Below are 22,760 nucleotides of genomic sequence, written 5' to 3' on the forward strand. Positions count from 1 at the left end.
GAGGGAAGTTTCAGAGAGGTATCAAACAGAAAAAGGCAAGCAAGGAAATTAATGTTCAAAAATTAGTTACTTAATGCTAAGTCACAATATTCAGCTATGGGGTCTTCTTCCAGTTTTGAAGCAAGATTGCATTATATAAGCCAGAGACGGAAGGAAGGAAGGAAGGTGTCCGCTTCTGCCTAATTTGAAACTGAGGCCTACCCATAGGATGGCACATTTATAAACGTTCCTGTGTGGTATTTTAGAAATCAGCATTCTCTCCAAGTCCAATTTATTTGGGCAAAAACACGCTTCTATTTCTTTTTGGTCACTCTGTAAAGCACTCAAAGGAACAGAGTTTAGCATCTACTCAAAAGCAGAGCTAGCAGAGAACTTGTTATTTGATTATCCTTACAAATGAAGGGAGCGCCACTCACAGCGGGCTGTTTCAGCCACAGTGGAGGTCCTGATTAGCTGCATGAGTTTTCCTAAACTATTTGTAGTGAAATAATCTACCATGTTAGCATTTACATGAAGATAATTAGATCTCGGAGTTAATATTCTCCGATAATCATTAGGGGAAGTAAACAATTCTCTAGGAGCTGTGGAGCTAGCATTTAAGGCTGCTTGTAATTTCATAACAGTGAAAAATTTATTAAACAACCTATTTTTTCCATACCCAGAAGACTCAAAACAACCTTATGAGAGAACATAGCAAATGAGAGGAAAAGACCACTGGATTTCAGACATGGCTCTGCCTTTTACATTCACACTCCACAGAGGAAGACTCAGGTACCAATATATTTAGTCAATAAAACCCTAGCCTGCCTCTGGCTGGTCTCTGAGGCACAGAAATCAGCTCCTACTCCTAAGCCAGAGAGTGCGGTCTAACCCAGACATAAAATCTATCTTTCCTAGGCTGCTCTGGTCACAGAACTGCTTCAGGCTGATTTCCTCAGGACAAGTAAGCACAGGTTGGAAAGGAACAGGAGCCCAAGTGCTAAGGGTCAACAGAAGTGACAATTCTGGCTAGAGTACCAAGAAAGGCCACCTGCAACCACAACTCGTTTACACACGTGGCAGTCCAGACGGCAGATTTGACAGAGCAGAGGTCTCCAAGGGCCTCCAGGACACTGGCACCAGGCAGTGGGAGAAGAGAGGTCATGTGAGACGCAGGCATCAAGAGAAAGGGTTTATGGCCTACCTGATGAGAGACTCGAGAATGGCAGGGGTGGGACCTTTCTGGAACTCCAGTTCTTTGTAGTGCAGCGCTTTGGCATATGCTCGGCACTTGGCAGCTCTCTCGCCCAGCAGGACAATGCCATTGTCATCTCTCAAAGGCAGGGGGCCCTGGAGGAGAGCAAAACCCCACAGCATAGGAAACAAATGGCAGACAGGCCACAGGCCAGAGTGGGTTATGTAGTGCTTCCCCTCTTCCCGCCAGCTGGCTCCCTGACAGGCTCACCTTGTCACTGTGTTCCATGAATTCAGCCAAATTTAAGAGGGTTTGCGTGACTTCTGCGATGTCCTGGGAGGTGAGGGCCAACTCGATGCTTCTGATGAGCTCATCCTGCTGGTCCTCATTCAGCTCAGACCAGCAGGACACAAACGCAGCGTTAAAGAGATCCCTGAAGGCAGACAGGAGTGGAGACAAATGTTGGAAATGCCCCTCCTGCCTCTGATTGGTGCCACAAAGCCACAACTTAACAAGCTACTCCTGGCACTGATAATGGTTGTACAGGCCAAGGCAGTCCAACAGAACTTGCTGGAAATAGTTCCTATCTTCCCCACCCAATATGGCAGCCACTGGTCAATGAGCACTTGAACAGTAATAAGTATGACTAAGGAACTGAATTTTAAGTTTTAGTTACTTTTAATTAACCTAAATTGAAATAAGCACATGTGGCTCTAGTGACTGTTCAATTTTTCAGCACAGGTCCAGGGAAAACTGTGGGGGCAGGATGGAGTGGGAGAACGAAGAGCAAAACAAAATGACTTGTCTCCACAGTGTTTGCATCACTCTTTTTCATTGGAGGGGATGGACAGAAAGGGACTTTTAACATAGAAGCTGACATAACAGATTCAGTTAACATTCATCTTCAAATGATTCTTGGGATGTTTCTTCTCAGGCAATGTGAAAACTAATACCAGAAGTAGGCATTTGCTATTGCTTTTGAAAACATAAGCAGAACCCTTAGTTGGGTGGTCATAAACAAAGTGAAAACAGAGCTTAAGAAACGAGAAGCATCAGAAAACAGAACCCAAATGCGTAAGTCTTAAAACTTCCCTAAGCCAAACCTCTAACAGCTGGGGCCTTGGGAAGACCTGGGAGCAGGGGTACCATTCCCAGAATCACGACAACTATTTAAGACCACTACAGCACCACTTGGGTGGACACGTTTGCTACCCCTGACATCTGGACTTCAATCCTACCCTCTCGCTTTTGGTGAATGTGTGGAGAGGGAGTTGGAAACTACAGGATATGCCTGTATAATGTATGGGCTTAAGCACCTGACGCCTATACATCTATTTTTATTTACATACTTAAAGGGTTAGATCAGTTCAATGTATACATAATTTTGGAATCTGATGAAAGAAAACAAAATCTGAAATTCATAGGGTAACATGAAGACCAAGAGAAGCCCTGTGTACATTAAGAAGTAAGCTTTCTGATCTAGTTCCAAGGCTACGGTGGCTCCCAAATGAACATGCTTGGCATTAAGGGGACAGACACATGTGTGTGTATTTATCACAAACCTCTTTTGGATGAGGGTGTGCTCAAAAAGGACTTGAAGCAGACGAGAGGAAACACTATTTTTGCATACTATGGAAATAGAGAATGTGAAATCTGCACACTATGGAAACAGAGACTCCCTAGGAACAATTTTTTTTAAGCATTAAAAAATATTTGAAAGAAATCAGATGAACCAAATCATGGTATCCAAGTAGCAGTCTCAGGGACCATCTCTATTTCTGCTAAATACACTCCAAAGAGCAAACCAGCCGTGATGATGAAAGTGAAATGGAATACTTCACTTTTTTGGTTCCTGCCAATGAAAAGATAGCTAATGAAATCATGCTTCATTACAAATAAGCACTGTCCATTGTAGAAAAACTTAGAAAATAATGAAAAAAAGAAAATAATTGCTCCTTAAATCCTCCTAGAGATAATCATTATTGTATTACTTTATAATCTTTTTCCTAGGTACACATATTTTTAATAGTTGAAATCCCACATTTGCACCATTTTGTATTCCATTTTATTCACATACATTATACCATGAATCTATATGTGTTACAACTTTTTATAAACCAAATTTTCAATGACTATTTAAGATTCACTGTGTAGGATTTACAGTATTTTTAAGGTAAATTCTATTTTCCAAAGATGGCTGCAGCACTAGCTCCTGTTCCACACATTCTTCTACGATCTATCCTGCTGCTGCTACTGCTGCTAAGTCACTTCAGTCGTGTCTGACTCTGTGTGACCCCATGGAGAGCAGCCCACCAGGCCCCTCCATCCCTGGGATTCTCCAGGCAAGAATACTGGAGTGGGTTGTCATTTCCTTCTCAATGTATGCAGGCATGCTAAGTCACTTCAGTCATGTCCGACTCTGTGCAACCCAAGGACAGCAGCCCACCTGGCTCCTCTGTCCACAGGATTCTCCAGGCAAGGATGCTGGAGTGGGTTGCCATTTCCTTTTTCCACTCCCCTATAAAAAAGTGGCATCCACGTCTCCTCTCCTTGAGCCTGAGTGGGTCTTTGTGACTTCTTTTGACAACAGAATGGGGCAGAAGTGACACTACATGACCCCCAAGGCAGGTTGTACAAGCACCACGCACTTCTGTGTCATGTGTCAGTCCCTTGCGGTCACTCACTCCTGAATTAAGACAGTATTCAGTGAGGAAGCCCAAGCAACCCGTGGAGCAGGCCACACGGAGAGGAACCAAGGCCCTGGCCAGGGCTGAATCTTTGGCCAACTGTCAGCCCCAACTTGGCAGATGTATGAATGGGCCATCTTGGAGGTCAACCTTCTAGCCCCGGGACTAATACCCCTGCTGATACTGGGTGGGCCAGAGACGAACTGTTCCCACACTTCCTGCCCAAACTGCAGATTTGTGCGTAGAATAAATAATTTTAGATGACTGTTGTTTTACACCACTAAGACTTGGGGACTTATGCAGTCACATGTAACTGGAACATCACTACTACTGGAAACAGATTATATTAAACTATTACATAGTTGTTTTCAGAGTTATAAATGACTTTGTAATTAAAATTTTGGACCTAAATCTACTAATGAAAGGTCTATTAGCAAGGTTAAGATGGATCTTCTTCCTATAATAAGAGCATGTTCAATTTGCCTTTTTATTTTTTACCCCAGAAGTTAACAAAATTAAAAATACCTTTTTACTCTTACTGTTAATAAAAACTAATTATTATATATTGCTTTCTACAGGCTAGTCCTCTTGATCACAATGTGAAGCTGGGAAGAAGGGAGCCCTGACACACCGCACCTGGCCATCGGGTTGTAGGCCTGTGCCAGGGCCCAGCAGGAGCGCAGGGAGGGTGACGAGGAGTCCTTCAGCAGCTCCAGGCTCAGCCGCCGCAGCCATTCCAACCAATCATCTTTGGAAACCCTTCTGGCAGCTCCCCAGGCCTATACACCACAGGCGACAAAGGAAAACCATCAGCTGTGAGGGCCTATTGTAAGGAGCCCTTGCCTATCTAATGATTATCCCACTTCTTTGGTTTATACAATTGTACCTCTCATGACAAAACTCCCTGAGTACAAATACAAAAGAGTAATATTTAATTAAAGTCATAAAACAAAAGCAGCAACCTCTGGAATATAACACAATATAGAGAACGCCTGTTTTACAACTCATCTGTGCTCAACTCTATCTGCCAAGCAGAGAGCTCCACAACCCCAGAGTGGATGGGGATCATCACACTAAGAATGGCCTCCAGCAGTGTGGGAAGGGCCCAGGGCACCCTGCAGTGGGACACTGGCTCATCTGACAGTGCAGTCACACACGGAGGGGGAAATGCTCAGATCTGCACCATCATCAATAGTGCAACAAAGCCCAGAGGACACAGCACTATGTTGGAATGAGACAAAAGGAGCTGAACAGATAGAACTTTTACTTTGCAGTTAATCCCCTTCAATTTTCCTCAAAACTCTGAGCTCTCCTGGCACCAAGAGTTACTAGCAGGGACAGCTTAGGGAGGTGGATGGAAAGACTCAGGCCCTGGGGCTGGGTAATAGAGGGTACTGGCCAGAAGCCACATTCTGTGCAGCTCGGCAACTTGAGTTCAAATCCCAGTTATGTAACGTATTGGGTGCCTAGTCTTGGGCAAGTTACTTAACTTTTCTGTGCCTCAGTTTCCTCCTCTGTAAAGTGTGGATAACAGTCCCCACCTCAGAGGGTGTTTTAAGGATTAACTAAGTTAATATGTGTAACAGACTTAGCACAGTGCTCAGCACAAGTTAGTGCTCTATGTGTGAGTGTCTGTCTGCTACTCTGAAGTTAGAAACACCTGGCTGGAATCCTGGCCCTGCCACTCAGCTGCTGAAGAAACTCTGGGCAAACTACTCGTATGCGGCATCTGAGTCTTAAGTCTTCCTCCTCCAGGAAAAAATGCATCTAAAGGGTCTAGCTGGAATAACGAGCAAAACATTGTTGCTCTTATTATCAAAATGACTTCTCTCTGAATTGGGCTAGCCCTAACTACTAAATCTTTAACTTCTAAAATATATTCTTAAAAGATTTTTCTGGCAGAACAGACAGGTCAATCCTCCCTAAACTAAGGGAGGATCAGATAAGTTAGAGCAGAAGTTCTCAAGGGAAGTCGTCCAGGGAGTGAAAGAGACCTGTGTGTGCTACATAACCTGACCACCACTAATCCAACCCACCATTTTCCTGGGATGAAACAGAAGTCTGCTGTAGCTTTTGACGAGTTACCAATAAGTGACAGTACATCAACTATTACTGTACATCAAAAACTGAAGTAGAGATACTGTAAGAGACAGCTTAAAAATTTTTGTCGATTCTCACTGACACAATGAGAACTCCTGAACTAAAAGAAGAGTGACACTAGATACCAAAGACTTTTAGACCTTATTCTGTGGAATGAAATGGGAACACCAAGTGCTTTTCAATCCACAGACTGCTGGTTTCCACCCTACACAGTGAGTCTCTGCATAGCAGCACTATGTTACAAGGTATTTAAAAGTCAATCATATACAAGGAAGTAGTACTAACGTCTTTCGCCCTCTAAAGATGTGAGGCTGAGTTTGGGTGAGGCAAAGACAATGCAGCACAGTGGTTAAGAGACTGGTCTCTGGAGTCATACCTGGCTCACATCCTTGGCTCCTCCATCTACTGGCTGACATTGGACAAATTTCTTAACCTTTCAGTGCCCCAATGTCCACATCATAAAAGAGAGATGGTAATGACAGCACTGAACTCACATGGTTACTGTGAAGATTAAATGAATCAATACATATAAAGTGCTCACAACAGTGTCTGACAGACACATGGGAAGTGCCCAACAAGTGTAGATGGTGGTTATTGTGATCATTAACATTAGTACCATTCGATAAATGGTAGCAAATAGCTCTCCAAAAAATTTTGGCTTAGTGAACAACTGCACAATCTATCAAACACGATATGTGCCTCACAATGGCCTTTCCCTACTGCTTTGTAATTTAAAACATAATCAACTCTCAATTCTCTGAGTTTTACAGCAACTGTTCAAACTCCAGTTTCCTCTCATCACCCACCTTCTGCTGACTGCCTTATCTGTAACACTGGTGCACGCTGATGGAACGCCAGCTCATTCATTTAGAAGGTAAGCCCGGATCAATTACCATAAGACAGGAAATCAGCTGAGAATCTTGGAGGCATGCTGGAGGTATATATAAATGGCTTTTATGTTTTCTGTACTATGTAAATCCTCTATTAGCATAGCCAATAGAAGGGTGACTGAGGTGGCAAATTATTATTTTGAAGGCTGGTTAAAACTGACAAATATACCAATCCCTAGTTGTCATCACATGAATACATAGAAGCACAATTTACCTTTCGATGAAATGAATCTGAGCTTTAGGTGTAGAGAACTTTGCTTAGGGTTTTTGAACTTGATCTGTTCTTTCAGGTGAGACAAACTAAGATGCCTTCTTTTTCTCAAATTCTGGGTAAAAGGCAAAACTTCCTGGAAGCAAACTAGACCACTGGCGAATTTCCTAAAGCAGGGCGGACAGCTGCCTGGCTGGAAGGACATTCTGCACCAAGGCAGGCTGAAAATATCTGGGTGGAAACATGCATCTGGCCTCCTTGTCCAGCTCCTCCCTCCAGGGTGAGGTGTTAGCATGGTGGCCTCAGCAAACACTTGGGAATGCCAGGTGTCAGCCTTTTTCCTCCTGAGGTCTGGGACTAGCAATTACAAAACACACACAGGAGAGTAACATCATTCCTGACCCAGGGGTATTTTACCACTTTCATCTTAAATCATCAAACTTTTCTCAGTAGTGGTTACTTTGCAGTTGCCTATGTGGGTAAAGGCTGATGTCAGGAGTAAAGGCCAGTGTTCCAAAGCTGTATGTGAGCACATGCACACAGGTCTGCATGCAAATCTTTATGGGCTTGGCCAAGAGACCAAGTCAGCTGGGACCAACCCTGCCTAGTTCTTTACCTCTATCTGCTGCTGCACAGAAGTGCAGCTGCCTTGGGTCAACTGGTAATAAAGGAAAGAAAACTACGTTGAAATACAAACTGGGAGCTGTTTTCAGTCACCAGAAGTACTAAAGACTGATGCAAAATGTGGAAAATAAGCAACCTGATAAATTTACTTAAAAGTCAGTGAAGTATATGATTACTCTGTTTAGATCCATCAGAGATGCTTTGAACTGCCTATTTGTAAGTGGATCGCTGGTGGCATACGTGATGAGAAGCTGGTTTTATCCCAGGCTTTGGTCAGCACAGAGAATCCAGTATTGACCTGCAGAGATCTAAAATCCTTGCTACTCAAAGTGTGGTCCCATGGACCACTGGCATCAGCCATTACCTGGGAGCTTATTAGAAATAGAGACTATCAAGGCCTGAGCTTCAGCCTGAATCAGAACGAGCATTTTAACAAGTTCCCCAGCATATGGTTAAGCCCAATGAGTCTGAGAAGTTTCTGAAGGACTGCTTTCAAGAGCCTGCATCAGTCTCAGTGCTAACTACAAGGCTGACTGGTTGTGTTCTATTCATGTAAAAAATGAGAATGCAAACTGCAACAAGTTCCACTGGGCTTTCCTGGTGGCTCAGTGGTAAAGAATTCACCTGCCAATGCAGGAAACACAGGTTTGATCCCCGATCTGAGAAGATCCCACGTGCCACGGTGCAACTAAGCCCATGCGCCACAACTACTGAGCCTATGCTTCAGAGCCCAAGAGCCACCACTACTGAGCTCACGTGTCCTACGGCCCGTGCTCCACAACAGGAGAAGCCACTGCAATGAGAAGACCGTGACCCACAACTAGAGAGTAGCACCTAGAGAAAAGCCCGCACAGCAACAAAGACCAGCACAGCCAAAAATAAAATAATCAAATAAAATTATTAAAAAAATAAGTTCCACCACCAAAGCGCCAAGGGAACATAAAAGGACACCTTGTTCTTTACTTTCCTTATATTAAAAAACTGTATACTTCAGATACTTGGAGAAAGACAAAATGACCTAAGTTCACGGTATCCAGATTTTCAGAAAAATGCTTGGATTTTGGTTATTTTAGACAGAAGATAGCAAGAGCTGAAAGTTTCAAACAAGCAACAAGAGCAGGGCTCTCCTTTCCAAGCCCCCCAGGACACAATGCACTTGCCTTTTGGAGGTTGATGGTGCTGACGTGCAGTTTCTTCATGGGCCCCGTTTCCACTGGTCCACTGGCTAAGGCATCACCTTGGCTGCTCCTCAGCATTCGATGCTGGTAAATCAGAGGGTCCTCCTCCTCGTCAGCCAGGGTATACCCCTGCAACCAGAGTTTACAGAACACCTGCGACTCCGCAAGCTGATCCAGGTTAGAAAACACCCTTAACCTTCAGGTGGGTCCCACCTTTCAGAAGAGCCAGGATTTAGCCAGGTACGGACAGAATGAATCATGACCGGGCTGTATTCTGCATTGAGACCAGTCTGCATTGGTCAGTCCCAGTTGCTGACAAGCACTGACTTAGGAGTATGAGCATGCAACTGGCACATAAGCAATAAACATGATGAAGAGCTGGGGCAGCAAGGAGCTGCTTGCTGCCTGTTTTTGTCAGGCCTAAGGGCTAAGGCTGGTTTCTACATTTTTTTAAATGACTGAAAAAATAATTGAAAGAAGACTGATATTCTGCAACACATGAAAATTATTAGAGAATCATATTTTGGTGTCCATAAATAGTTTTACTGGAATGCACCCTGGCTCATGTGCTTATGGATGCCTATGGCTGCTTCCAGGTGGCAGTGGCAGAGCTGAGTAGTTTCATCAGAGACCACTGAGCCTGCAAAACTGAAAAAATGCACTATCTTGACAGAAGTTTGCCAATCCCTAGTTCAGAGCCAAAGGGCTTCCTCAGTGGCTCAGCGGTAAAGAATCTGCCTGCGATGCAGGAGCCTCAGGAGACGGGTTCGATCCCTGGGTAGGGAAGATCCCTTAGAGGAGGGCATGGTAATCCACTCCAGTGTTCTTGCCTGGAGAATCCCATGGACAGAGGCGCCTGGTGGGCTAGTCCATAGGGTTGCAAAGAGTTGGACACAACTGAACCGACTTAGCTCAGCACAGCACAGTTCAGAGCTAAAAAGCTGCACATATACCCATTGCTAAGAATACCAGTTAAGAAAGATGATGAGGGGGCTTGAGAGCAGAAACAAAGCACAGCTCACCTTGACTATCCTGCAGATGAGGACGTCGTAGCGCTGATGGTTGATTCGGTGTCTCACCAGAACTTTGTTCACCATTGGAATGAAAATTTGGTACTGCAAGAGGAGAGCAAACAGAGCAGAAACCATTACTTTGGAGAGTGGGAAAGAGAGAAAAGATTATTAGCACTGCCTTATTACAGCTATTACTTCGGGGTTTGGAACTAGCTCTGTGGTTGCAGGAGAATCACTTTCTGGCCCCTGGGCTATGATCCTCACGCCCACCGCCTTCCATCTGGGTCACTGCAACTGGCTTTTACTGTAATGGTCTCTCTGCTTCCACTCTTGGCCCAGTCTGTTCTTCCACACAGCACTAAGAGCCATCATTTAAAAATGTTAGGTCAGATCACAGTATTCCTGTGCTCAATCTCTCCAAAGACTTTCAGTGTTTCTCAGAGTAAAAGCCAAAGTACTTACAATGAAACAGCAATGTGCAAATTCTCGTGGGCGTCAGAATCACCTGGAAGGCATATGAAACCAGAGACTGCTGCGCTCACAATCAGAGTTCTGGCTTGGCAGGTCCTGGGGAACCTGCAGTTCTAATGGCACCCAGCTATGTAGATACTGATGCTGCCTGTCGGGGAATCACATTCTGAGAACCACTGGTCACAATATGTAGCTTCCAGTGGGCCCATCGCCAGCCCAGCCCTCACAAGGTTCTCTATGATCTTTCCAAGCCCTTTCCCCTGCTCCCCTGCTGAAGTCATTACTCTGCTATTCCCTCCCTTCAGGTTCTGCCTTCTGGAACCTGTGCCTTTGCTCTTCCTTGTGCCTGCAGCCAGCTCCCTGGGCCTGGGCCTTTCTGTTACTTAGGTCTCTGCTGAAATGTCACCTTATCCGAGTGGTCTTCCTCACCTCCCCTAAAGAAACAGCGTCTCTCCCCACCCATCACCCTCACGAGATAAATGATGTCTCAGAGCTTTGCTTCACTGGAACGTGAGCTCTGTGGGAACAAGGACATCATTCTGTTCACTGCATCGTCCCCAGAACAGGACTCAGCCCACAGAGGTGGCTCAATAAACACTTGCTGAATGAAGAAGGGAAAAAGGGTGTAAATGATTCCCCTCTGAGAGTGGTTGAGGCCTACAGACTGACAAGCGAAGGAGTTCGCTAAGACAGAAGGGCATGTGTGTCGAGGACTCCCGCCTCACCTTCTTTCCCAGCTGAAAGACGAGTGAAGACAACGTGTCCATTGCTGTGGAACGGAGTTCTGGGCTCTGGTCCAGTGTGCGTACAATCGGATGAATGATCCGAGAGGCATAGTCCGTGAAATCCAGAGACTCTGTCAGACGGTCCACAGTCTCTAGCGCGGCCCTACAACAACCGCTGAGATACAGTAACTACTGACACAGAGCCCAGAGTAACAGAAACAACTGAGGGCTACCTTAACAACTGGCACCTATTGGGAAGGAATGGCTTCTGATGTTATTTTGGGTGCACAGAGCCAACACGCACTGCAGTGGGATGGGGACAGTTAAGATTTCCAGAAGCCTGGTACACTTCTGGACTAACCTAATGGGAGTACATTTCTGGACTAACCTAAAATGACAAAAAAAAAGAAAAATGGCCCAGGAACTTAGGAAAAGGACATTTTCAACAAGACATTTTAATGGTTAACTAGATTGATGACTGTTAGTCCCAGAGGGCAGGTGCTCACTTTCGAGAAGGCAATGGGGCTTCGGGGGCGTCAAATAACTTCACGATCGGGGGCAGCAACAAATGCAGATAGTCATCCAGGTTGGCACCGAACAGCTGGATTGCAGCCAGCAACTGCAAAGAGGAGCAGAGGCACGGCAATGAACAAGTACAGTCAGGGACCAAGTCCCTAAGTCTACAAAGGGTGGCAGTGGTAGGATAATTCCAAATTTGGGGGGCACTCTGAACAGACTTTAATAAGTTACTTGGAATTATATTCTCTTGGTAGCACAGTCTCCCCTCATATTGTTTTGCTTATATGCTACTTTTCTTTCTCTGAGCGTATTTCAATTGTAAGGAATCAGTGGCTGGGTAATAGAGAAAACTGCTCTGCCATAAACATTTACCAAGATTGTTCCATTAAAGGAGACAAAACATAAAGATAATCAAGAAAGGGTCAGAAACATTGAATAAGCTGCACACTGCACACTTCAGGTACTGAAGTATTTCCCTAGATTCCGTCTTTTAGGCTGAGTACCACCCTGTCACTCAGAACAGGTTCTCGTCTCTTAGATGACCAACTGGGGACTCTGACAGACTCTGGAAACCTCTCTAGAGGATGCCCCGGGATACTTACCTTGATGGAGACGATGCGGCCTGAGCTATTGTCATGCATGAAGACACGAAGCATGTGTGGAATCAGCTGGGGCAGGTAGAGCTTAAATTCACCCCCGAGGGCTACCACAATCTGCTCAATGAGGAGAATGATTGTGCTCTGGATGGAGGTGTTCATGACCCAGAATTCCTAGGAAGGGGGAAGACAAAGGAGCAAAGTCAGGGGCCCTTCTGTTGAAACAGGAACCAAGGAATTAAGATAGCTAAAAAGAAGCAGAAAGGCAGTGAGCATGGTCTTCCCCATGGAACCCTTCCCTGTCCTCCGCTCCCCAGGTCCTCCTGTACCCCACATCACAATGAACAGCTAAGCTGCATCTCCCCGAAAGCACCAGACTACTTTCATCCTCTGTGCTTCGCTCATGCTGCTCTCTGCTTAGATCCCACCTCTTGTCAGCTAAGCCCCACCTCTTTCCAGACCTGGCTCAAGCCTCATTTCTACTCAGAAGCCTTTCCTGTCTCTTTCCATCATCCACTGTGGGTCCCTCTGCTCTCCTCTTTCCAGCACCTGCAATACTTAATTTTTTTTTTTTTTGCTATCCTCCCTCGATTCAGCTGTAGGCTAGTTAAGGGCATGAAACCCGCTGATACATCTGTCTCCCTGAATCCAGCAGAGAGCCTGGTATATTCCAGCCACCCAAACCCATTTACAGAATGAATGGACCACAGCTCTGCAGTGCTCTAGGAGCTCGCTAGTTGTCCAGGGTGGTTCTGCTTTGGGTACCACCTGGGCTCTGCCAGGCGGCAACTCTAGTGTTAACAAGATTTCCTGCTCTTTCTAAATAGACTGCTCAACAGCATCTCACATCTGTTCCAAACCATTTTCAGGACAAGAGAGTGCCACAAAGAGTATTTTTCTACAGTCATCCAATTATATCCCACATAAGTTACTAAAATGAAAACCTGGCCAACTGGCTCCAGATCTTGTCTTAGTACTACAAAGCAAATTGGTCTAACCTCTCACTCCAAGGAAAGCTGTCACTTCAAATCAATTCAGAAAGATCGTTGCCTAGTACTTTATTTAAAACCTCCAGACCAGGAGACTTAATGATGGCAACATATGCATATTAGTACTCTTGGTTGTTGCTAAGTCATGTCCGACTCTTTTGTGACCCCCATGGACTGTAGCCCACCAGGCTCTTCTGTCCATGGGATTTCCCAGGCAAGAACACTGGAGTGGGCTGCCATTTCCTTCTCCAGGGGATCCTCTTGACCCAGGGATTGAACCCGAGTCTCCTGCTTGGCAGGTGGATTCTTTACCACTGAGCTACCAGGGAAGCCTGTTGGGCTTCCATTTAAATCAGAGTAGAAGTCAATGAAAAAACAACAAAAAAAGACAACTCCTTGGATGAAAGGCTTTAAAAGAAGTCTAAGTGGCTCAGTGGGCCTGCCAATGAAAGAGATGGGGGTTCTATCACTGGGTTGGGAAGATCCCACGGAGAAGGAAATGGTAACCCACTCCAGTATTCTTGCCTGGGAAATCCCACAGACAGAGGAGCCTGGCGGGCTGCAGTGCTTGGGGTCACAAAGTGTCTGGCATGACTGAGCACGCACACATTACAACTACTACTCTCCACTGGAAGACTACCGGAACTCCTCACAAGGGGTTTCCCCTACCTCAAAGAAGCCAGACAGCCTCCCCAGGGATGTCAGCTGGATCACTGTTCACAAAGCCCAAGCTCTCCCTGGGCTGGGGGGAGCTTACTAAAATGCTGGATCGAGAGCCAAGGCAAGAGCCCTGTTGCACCTTCTGTATCCTGAAGGGAGTGAAAGCTGGATTTGGCAGGTGTAAGGCTCCCTGCCCCAAACCCCTATGCTTTGGCCATAAGTCTTTTTTTGGGAAGCAAGTCACAGATTACTTCAGCTTTGACCCAAGAGCACACTGCTTCCTCCTGTGCCACTCCCCACTTCCCTAATTCCATCTGACAAGCTCTTCAGCCCCGTGCAGCTCTCACTTATTTATACATATAGGAGTTATTTGGTTCTGAGGACTCATTTTTGGGGAAGCTCCATTTTTGAAGCCAGTCATTTGATTTTAGCCCTGCTGCCTCCTTCAAGCCAACTACAAAGGGCTGGTGTAGAAGAACAAAAATGACTGGAAGAAGTGTCTTCCAAATTTTTTAGGACACAGCCATCTCTGCAAAGCAACCTCCCCAGCAGAGACACTGAAATTATAAAGAACAGTAGGAAGCAGCCTCCCCAACTTCAAAACAGAAAAACGATACTATGGGGTCAATGGGGTGTCCTGTGTACCTGCTTAAAGCACATTATAACATCTGGGATACGAGCCCCCTCTCAGATGTGACTGCAGTCAGAAGGCAGCAGTCAGGCTGTAGAAAGCATCAGGGGAAAGCATCACCTTCCTCCTCAGAGTCTGACAGGAGCCCATCATATTTAATGGCCTCAGGAAGGCCCAATCCTCAGTCCTCTCTTAAGGCCATGGTTTTATAGGCAGTAAGGAAGAGGGCTTTTGTGGGAATAGTGAAGCACGGCTGTGATATTAAAGTGAAATTGCTCTGCTGTGTGTGAGGCAAGGATCTCAAGTCTATTTCTGGCAGAACAATTACTTCAGGATTTCTCCTCAGACTTCACACCTTGAACTCCTGTACCTGGGAGCCTGTAGCCATGGCCCCTCCACCCTTTCATGATCCACTGGGATACCATGCTCCACTTTTCATCCTCAGGTTGTAACAGCTCTATGACGACCCATAAAAAACATGTCCACGTCATCCAAACCTGCTTCCAGACGCTCCTGGACCCAAACCCCAAGGAACGGGCCAAAGCATTCATTTCTACTCACTCTCATGAGCGTGACTATCTCATCCATGTAAGGTCTGATGTGGCTCTTCACAAAGGACACCAACATTCCCAGCTGCTGGAACAGAAACTGAAACAGAGACGAGGTCAGCATGTTGGCACCACAAACGATGTGGAACTCCCAGGCCTACCCAGGGTCCACGTGAACCAATAAAGACAACCATGGAATTGGCTTCTGTACCACCCTATCTGCTGAGACTAAGCTTCAAAGAATGAAATTTAAAACCGTCGGCGGGAATGGTGGTGGGAGCTGAAACAACTGCCAGTGGCTTTACTCGCTAGGTGAGGCAGTTTCTGCTCAGCGGGGGCTTTGGGGCCAGACTAGCTGTTCTGAGTCATTTCTGTTACCTACTAGCTTCGTAACCTTCATTTAACTTCTCTGCACTCAGCCTCTTCAGTGGGAAAATGAGAGATAACAGTTCTTATCTCATAGGCCTGGTCTAAGAGTTAAATGTGCTGATACCTGGAGAGCACTAGAACAGGGACACAAATACTGTTAAAAGCCCAGCAAACACCATCTACTGGTGAAGGATTACTAAAAACGTAAAAAAGGACATGAAATTTTTAATTAACTATAAACGTATCTTTTATTAATTTAGTTAATTAACTGTAAATGTATTATTTTGCTTATTTTGTTTGTCTTAATTTACTACCACTTACTTTCTAAAATAAATACTTCTAACCATTATGGGCATCGTGATTCATTTGTAGTAATTGACTTAATTAGGTCTTAATTAATTAGCTAATTGTGTCTCTAAGACACTGTAAACCAAAACAGCAAGCAAATTGAGGGAGGGATGGGATAAGGAGATTCTATTTAGGCTGGTATCTTGCCACTATCGAGAGATGCCATTCATGAAATAAAGTTAGGAGTAAGGACAGCGTTGGTAAGAGAACTCCCAACTCTTTCCAGGTTTAAGATGTCTTCAAGGCGTAGTTTTTGTTATGATCCTCCGATAGTGCTCCATGTCAACATCAAGTAGCAAATCATACTCTAAACCCATGCCCCCAATTTTTATAGCTCTCTGCCTTTGCTGCCCTCCACTAACAAGGATAATTTCATACATATATATTTCCACCCTTATCCATGTTTTAAAACTTGGCTAAGTTTTAAAAATAAAGTGCTTCAAATAGTGAGTAATGGGCTGACAGAACTCATTACCTAAAGAAGTGAGATTGACAGGCCTCTTCAATTATAGGACTGGGCTCAGAGAGTATGGAATAATTCTCCAAGTTCAACGATACCAGTGGATTCTAAGGGGGTTAGAACCCAGTTCCACGTGGGACACAGGCCTGACTCAGTGGAACTATCTCTTCCTAACTCCTGGGCACCTCCTCACAGAACCGCTGCTGACAGTTTCTGTGAAATGGTCCCTACAGTACATTACAGAGATCAAGGGACAAGAGACTCTAAAATACAATAGTTCTTGAGTTAAATTTGTGTGATGCACAACATAAGAGGAGGTAGAAAGTCTAAGCTGGAGGAAAAGCAGGGCACTGCGGATGGCAGGGAGGTCAAAGGAAACCTCGAGACAAAAGCATCCTGATCGTGCTGTCGTTTCCCATGAGGTGTCCAGCGGCAGCCTCTCCAGTGGCTGATTCACAGGATATACACAGGCAGGCACATCAGTCCCAGGCAGGGAGCCCAGGCAGTCACCTCATTTCTTCTCCCTTAGATTCTTTCACAAGCTTTTTTCTCTTTTCCCTCCTGAATATTAGTATTTTAAAAGAACACATAGTTTTGTTCCTGAAAATACTTTCCTGGTGGCTCAGATGGTACAGAGTTCACCTGCAATGCAGGAGACCCAGGTTCGATCCCTGGGTTGGGAAGATCCCCTGGAGAAGGAAATGGCAATCCACTCCAGTATCTTTGCCTGGAGAATTTGTGGACAGAGGAACCTGGTGAGCTGCAGTCCATGGGGTCACAAAGAGTTGGACACGACTGAATGACTACCACTTTCACTTCGAGATGCCCTCCCAGGTCCCCTTGCTATGAAAAGCCTAAAAATAATGCATAAAAGATGACAAACACTGTTGGTAGATTATCTGAACTGAAACCTTTTACATAAAGCCAAACCTTCAAAAAGTTACATATAAAGAAAAATGGTGAGGCTCTCCACCCCACAATCTGTCCACTGGCAAAAGGAGACAAATAATCTGCCAGTCTTGAGGTCGAGATAGAAGACAGTCTTCCTAAAAGTGTGTAATTTTAGGCCACACCCACACGATGAGTTTAGTTAACTTTTAACTACCTGTGTGGCTTGAGAAACTCTAAGCCAAGAATCTAACTTCAGTTCTCCTGGACCACGTGGTAGAAGCAAATGCAAACCCTCGCTGGAGAGACGCAAGTTCAGAGCATATATTCCAGTATTACTGCTCCAGGGGGAGCCCAGCTGAATATAATGCGTGATCCAACATTGTAAAACATACAAGGACAGACTTACAGGCTTGCTGCCAGCATGACTTGGCAAAAACAATAAACAACAGAATTAGACCCATCGAAAATCCTATATATAGTGGAATTTAGTTCAATTCAGTCACTTGGTCTTGTCTGACTCTTTGCGACCCCATAGACTGCAGCACTCCAGGCTTCTCTGGAATTTGTGGACAGAGAATATAAAACAAATCTGCTTAAAATGCTTAAAGGAGTAAGAATGAGAATTTTAAAAAATGAGTCAGGAACAAAGTACTATAAAAATATTAGGCGTGTTGCAAAGAACCCAGGATGACTTTAGAAATTATAAAATGTAGTAGGAACTAAAAACTCAATAACAGATCAAAGACATGGTTAAAGAATCAATGAACAGAAAATGGATGTGAAGACACATTCAGAATGCATCTCTGAGAGACAAAGATGAACTACACGATAAGAAACTAAGAGAAATTAAGGAGAAAGTGAGAAGCCCCACATGTTGAATCAAATTCTGGAAGGAAAAATAGAAGGATGGAATCTTTATATTCAGACAGTCCACAAATCCCCAACAAGGTAAAAAAGAGAAATGCAAACGCAGATTTGCAGTCCTGAAACCTTAGGACAACAAAACAATGAGAAGATCCCAAACGGTCACAAAGGAAAGGGAGATTAAATACAAAGGAACGATAATTTTTCAAGAGCAACAAAAGAAGTCAGAAAACAGTGGGATAACATCTATAGCTGAAGGAGAATCCAGGATCGTATTCTCAGCTAAAAAAAGGTTTTAAAAGAGGGTGAAATAAAGATTTTTTTTTTCAGATAAACAAAAACAGCATTTACTTCAATGGATGCTCAGAAAAGGTATCTGCCTTAGAGAGAACGAAAATGACCCTAGGAGGAAGCTGAAGTGAGATTCACTTCATAAGAAATGAAGTGGCAAATGTGGATAAATATAAACAAATATTGTTTGAATAAAATAATAAGGTTTAATTTGGTATAAAAAAAGTGATACTACATAATATAAGAGGGAAGGGAGGTACTTTGAGCAGTCATCCCAAGTTCTGTATATTGTTCAGTGAAAAGGATAGACATAATGATTAATTTTAGACTTTGCTATATAAGATATGCAAATCGAATTTTATGGGTGAAAAAGATAAATTTGGACCCATTTCTCAATCTGTACACTGGGACATATACCAAAGAGCTCAAAGATCTAAATGTAAAAAGTGAAGCCATTTAAGTATTGATACAAGAAGAAACAGAGGTGAAAACGATGTATACACAAAGCTTTTCATTGCGGGATTACTTTAAATACCAAAGACTGGAAAAAATACAAACAGTCATCAGCAGGAACTGGTCAAATAGCTATGGTATGTTCACACAATGAAGTCCCACGTGTCTCTAAAGGAACGAAGGCGTTTCTCAATACACTGCCATGGTGTGAACTCCAGGATATGCTGTTGTGAAAGTGGGAAAAAAGCGAAGTTCCGAAGGTTTATATTATGTTACCTTCTGAGGAAAGGAGGTAGTAGACAAATATTTTCTCATATTTTCAATAATAAACGGTGAAAACATAAAATTTAAAAACTGGAAAAGCTGGTTACCTTAGGGGGAAGCATAGTAGGCAGAATTATGGCACCTCCAAAGACGTCCAGGTCCTAATTCCTAGACCTGTGAATAAACTACTTTACACGACAAGGGGGGCTTTGGAGGATGTGATTAGGGGGTCAGGACTCCAAGATACAGAGATTATCAGGGTGGGCCCAATCTAATTACAGGAATCCTTAAAAGCAGAGAGCCTTTACCTGTTATGTTCAGAGAGAAAGATTTGAGGGCAAAAGAAGAGTCAAAGAGATACAGTGTTGCTGACTTTGAAGAAGCAAGGAGGTGGCCAAAGAAGGCAGGCAGCCTCTAGAAGCCAGAAAAAGCAAGGAAAAGGGTTCCCCCTAGAGCCTCCAGGAAGGAACACAGCCATAAGCGCACCCTGCTTCCAGTTCAGTATGATCGATGTCAGACTGACGACCTAAAGACCTGTAAGACAATCAATCTGTGTTGTTTCAAGCTCCTACGTTGGTGGTGACTTGCTACAGCAAGGTGAATAACAGAGGAAAGAAGAAACAAGGTATGAGAATGGAGACAGAAGCTAGTCTTTGCTGAATATATCAGTCTTTTGTCTTACAGTTTTGACTTAGCAATTATGCTAATGTCTTACAAACCTAGAATGAAAGTTAAATTAGAAAAACACAAGAAATTTCTAAAAATTGAAAGGAAATAGGAATAAATAAATTTAACTATAAACCAAGTTGGTTTCACATCACTCAAAGGATTATTTCAAGTGACTCTGAACACAGTATTTTGGTGTATATTCCCAATAGGACACATCTTCAGAACAAAAACGAACTGCAAAAAACCTTGACCTGCACTCAGTAATCATAGTTAATGCTTGGTCATTTACTGTTTATATGTATACACAATACATATACTCTGCAATATAAAACAAGTACTTACAGAGATCTCAGAACAAAGGAATCAAGATTTTCAGTGTAACAGGAAAGAGATACAAGTATAAAGTCAAAGAAGTAAAAAACAACTCTTTAATCTTAAATTTGAAATATCAGTATTAAGGTATGGATTATTTTTCCTTTTTAAAAACTACATATTTCTAGTTCTGTTCACTGAGAAGGCCTAGAAACAGTGACACAGCAGCAGCAAAGAGCATCCTAGCATACAAACTGCTGTCTCTATGTTCCATCTCTTACTTGAAGAAACCACAGCTCCTTGCAAGTGGCTATGCCGAGGCTGGAGTATAAGTCTGAAGTATCTTTTTTTTTTTTTTGCCAGAAAGAAAGAAAGTGATCAAAGACTAAGATCACTGGGCAGTTTAAAAAGAACACAAAGCCGGGTAGATTGAAATAATTAGATCATTAAAAGAAGACTGTCTTCAATACATAAATCCATATATTGGCAGTGATATTCCAAAAAATGTCAGGGGGTCGAGGGGGTTGCCTGGGTCACCCTTTGAGAGACAGTCAGGGACCTGATTCATTATTCTGAAAAAGCGATGAAAGAATCCTGAGTCTGTTCTGCCCTTCCTGAATGAACTAGCCTTTAAATTGACTAAACTGTTGATGACATAAAGTTTTTTATAGATGATTTCTAACTAATAAATCCAGAAGGAATAACAGAAAATCACCACTTTGCAACTGCTATTCAAATAACAGTTCTAGGAAACAATAATCAATAAATATTAAAGTGATTGAGATAAAGGCGGAGGAAGAATGCAGAATCACACCGCCTGAATCCTCTGGTGAACCTGCACTTCACTAGAAGTGGATCACTTAGAAAATACGTGTTTACTAAATGCCCAAATACGAAGTATATGGTACCACCTATGAAGTATTTCTTGCCAAAAGAATAAAACCTGAAAATAATGAATCCTCTAAATCTAACCGGTCTACAAGAAACATTAAAAGACATCTTGATAATACAAGCAGGCAAATCCAGAATGGAAAATTCTATAGGACAAATGACCTGGTTTCTTCCACAAATACACAGAGTGAAAAGCAAAAAAGTGAGGGGAAAAGGAGAAGATACAGAAAGAGAATTAGATATATCAGCCAAGTGCCATGTTATTTGGATTCTGATTTGAAGAAGCCAAATGTGAAAAGAAAATTTTAAGACAAACAAGGATATCTGAAGAAGGGTTGGTATTAGATTACATTAAAGAATTTCATTAATTCATTAATTTCATAGGTGTTGTAATTGTGGTTATACGGAGAGGAGAGAATTGAATGGTGAAATATTATTTTATCTGGAATTTGCTTTAAAATGCCCCAGAAAAAAAGTGTGTGTGAATGTGTGTGTGTGTGTGTGTGTGTGTGTGTGTGTGTGTGTGTGTGTATGTGTGTGTGTGTCTAGGGCGGGCAGGTAATAAGATGAAACCAAATTGATAAGATACTTACAACTGTTGATGAGTATGAGAATTTAATATAAGTTGTCTACTTTTCGTTTATGGTTAAAACATTCCATTACAAAATAGAGGGCAAGAAATAAGAAAATGAAAGCTCAATCAAGCCCCAAAAAGAAAAGAAAGAAAATACACAAGGTAGGACAAAAATAACGCACTGTGTAAGATGGTGGGTATCAACCTAAATTTATCAGCAATCACAATAAATGTAACTGGACTGAAATGTACTACTTGAAAGACAAAGATTTTCAAATAGATTAAAAGTTAATCTAGCCATATTATTATATATATTATTATGAAACACCAACCTGAAGCAAAAAGTCACAAGACAGTCAAAAGTAAAAAGATAAGAAAAGACACGCATCTCCAAAAAAAGCTGGTATAACTAAATTAACATTAGTCAAAACAAATCTCAAGATATTATCAAAGACAAAAAGGGTCTGTAAAATGATAAAAGATTCAGCTCACCAGGAAGATATGATGATTTAAAATGTGTATGCACCTAATGATATAATCCCCAAATTAACTACACTATGAGAAATTTATAAATCTATCCTTGTAAAAGAGAATTTTTATTTCACTTCTCTCAGTACTTGATAGATTAAGCAAACAAATATTAATAATGATATAAAAGATTCAAATACAAGTTCAAATCTAATAACATATGTAAAATCTTGTGCCTAACATTAGCAAATACACCCTATTCCCAAGTGCAGAGGAAATGTTTGCTGAAAACAATCAAGCATTAGATGATTAAGGCAGTTTCAGCACACATCAAAGAATCATAAACCCAAAGCAATTGAGTTAGAAACTGCTATCCAAGAAAGAGATTTAAAATCCTACATTTGCAAATTAAAATACCCACTTCTAACTAACTCGATGATGAAAGAAGTCATAACAAAGATTAGAAAATACTTACTTCTGAACAGTAATGAAAATACATTATTATTCAGCAATAAAAAAGGAATGAACAACCTGAACAACACAGATCAATCTCAAAAGTGAAAGAAGCCAAACACAAAAAACTGTGTATGCTTCTAATTCTATGCATATGTCCAGAAAAGGCAAATCTACAGAGGCAGAAAGTAGGTAAATGGTTGCCTAGGGTTGGGATAGGAATGGAAAATGACTGCAAACGGGCAGGAGGTTTCTCTCTGGGGTTATGAGAATTTTCTAAAATTAGATTGTAGTGATGTTGCAACTCTGTAAATATACTAAAAATCATTGGATTTTACATGCAAGAAGGACATAAGAAGGATATATTTTTATGGCATGTAAATTTCACCTCAATAAAGTTTTTGAATGCAGCAGCTACATTTAATTTGCAAATTAAA

General features: G+C 42.7%; 1 protein-coding gene across 1 annotated transcript in view; it reads right to left on the reverse strand.

Moving 5' to 3' along the window:
- Window positions 1-22,760, reverse strand: part of MTOR (mechanistic target of rapamycin kinase) — a 123,538-nt gene that overhangs the window by 73,019 nt on the left and 27,759 nt on the right. The window contains exons 20-28 of the mRNA XM_005901305.3: window positions 15,030-15,116; window positions 12,195-12,362; window positions 11,580-11,692; window positions 11,074-11,236; window positions 9,887-9,979; window positions 8,847-8,993; window positions 4,498-4,640; window positions 1,445-1,607; window positions 1,184-1,329 (exon numbers count right to left, since the gene is read on the reverse strand). Of these exons, the coding sequence (XP_005901367.2) occupies window positions 1,184-1,329; window positions 1,445-1,607; window positions 4,498-4,640; window positions 8,847-8,993; window positions 9,887-9,979; window positions 11,074-11,236; window positions 11,580-11,692; window positions 12,195-12,362; window positions 15,030-15,116 (1,223 nt within the window). The remainder of the gene's footprint in view (window positions 1-1,183; window positions 1,330-1,444; window positions 1,608-4,497; window positions 4,641-8,846; window positions 8,994-9,886; window positions 9,980-11,073; window positions 11,237-11,579; window positions 11,693-12,194; window positions 12,363-15,029; window positions 15,117-22,760) is intronic.

The sequence above is a fragment of the Bos mutus genome, chromosome 16 (genome assembly GCF_027580195.1).
Source record: "Bos mutus isolate GX-2022 chromosome 16, NWIPB_WYAK_1.1, whole genome shotgun sequence".
Taxonomy (NCBI): Eukaryota; Metazoa; Chordata; class Mammalia; order Artiodactyla; family Bovidae; genus Bos; species Bos mutus.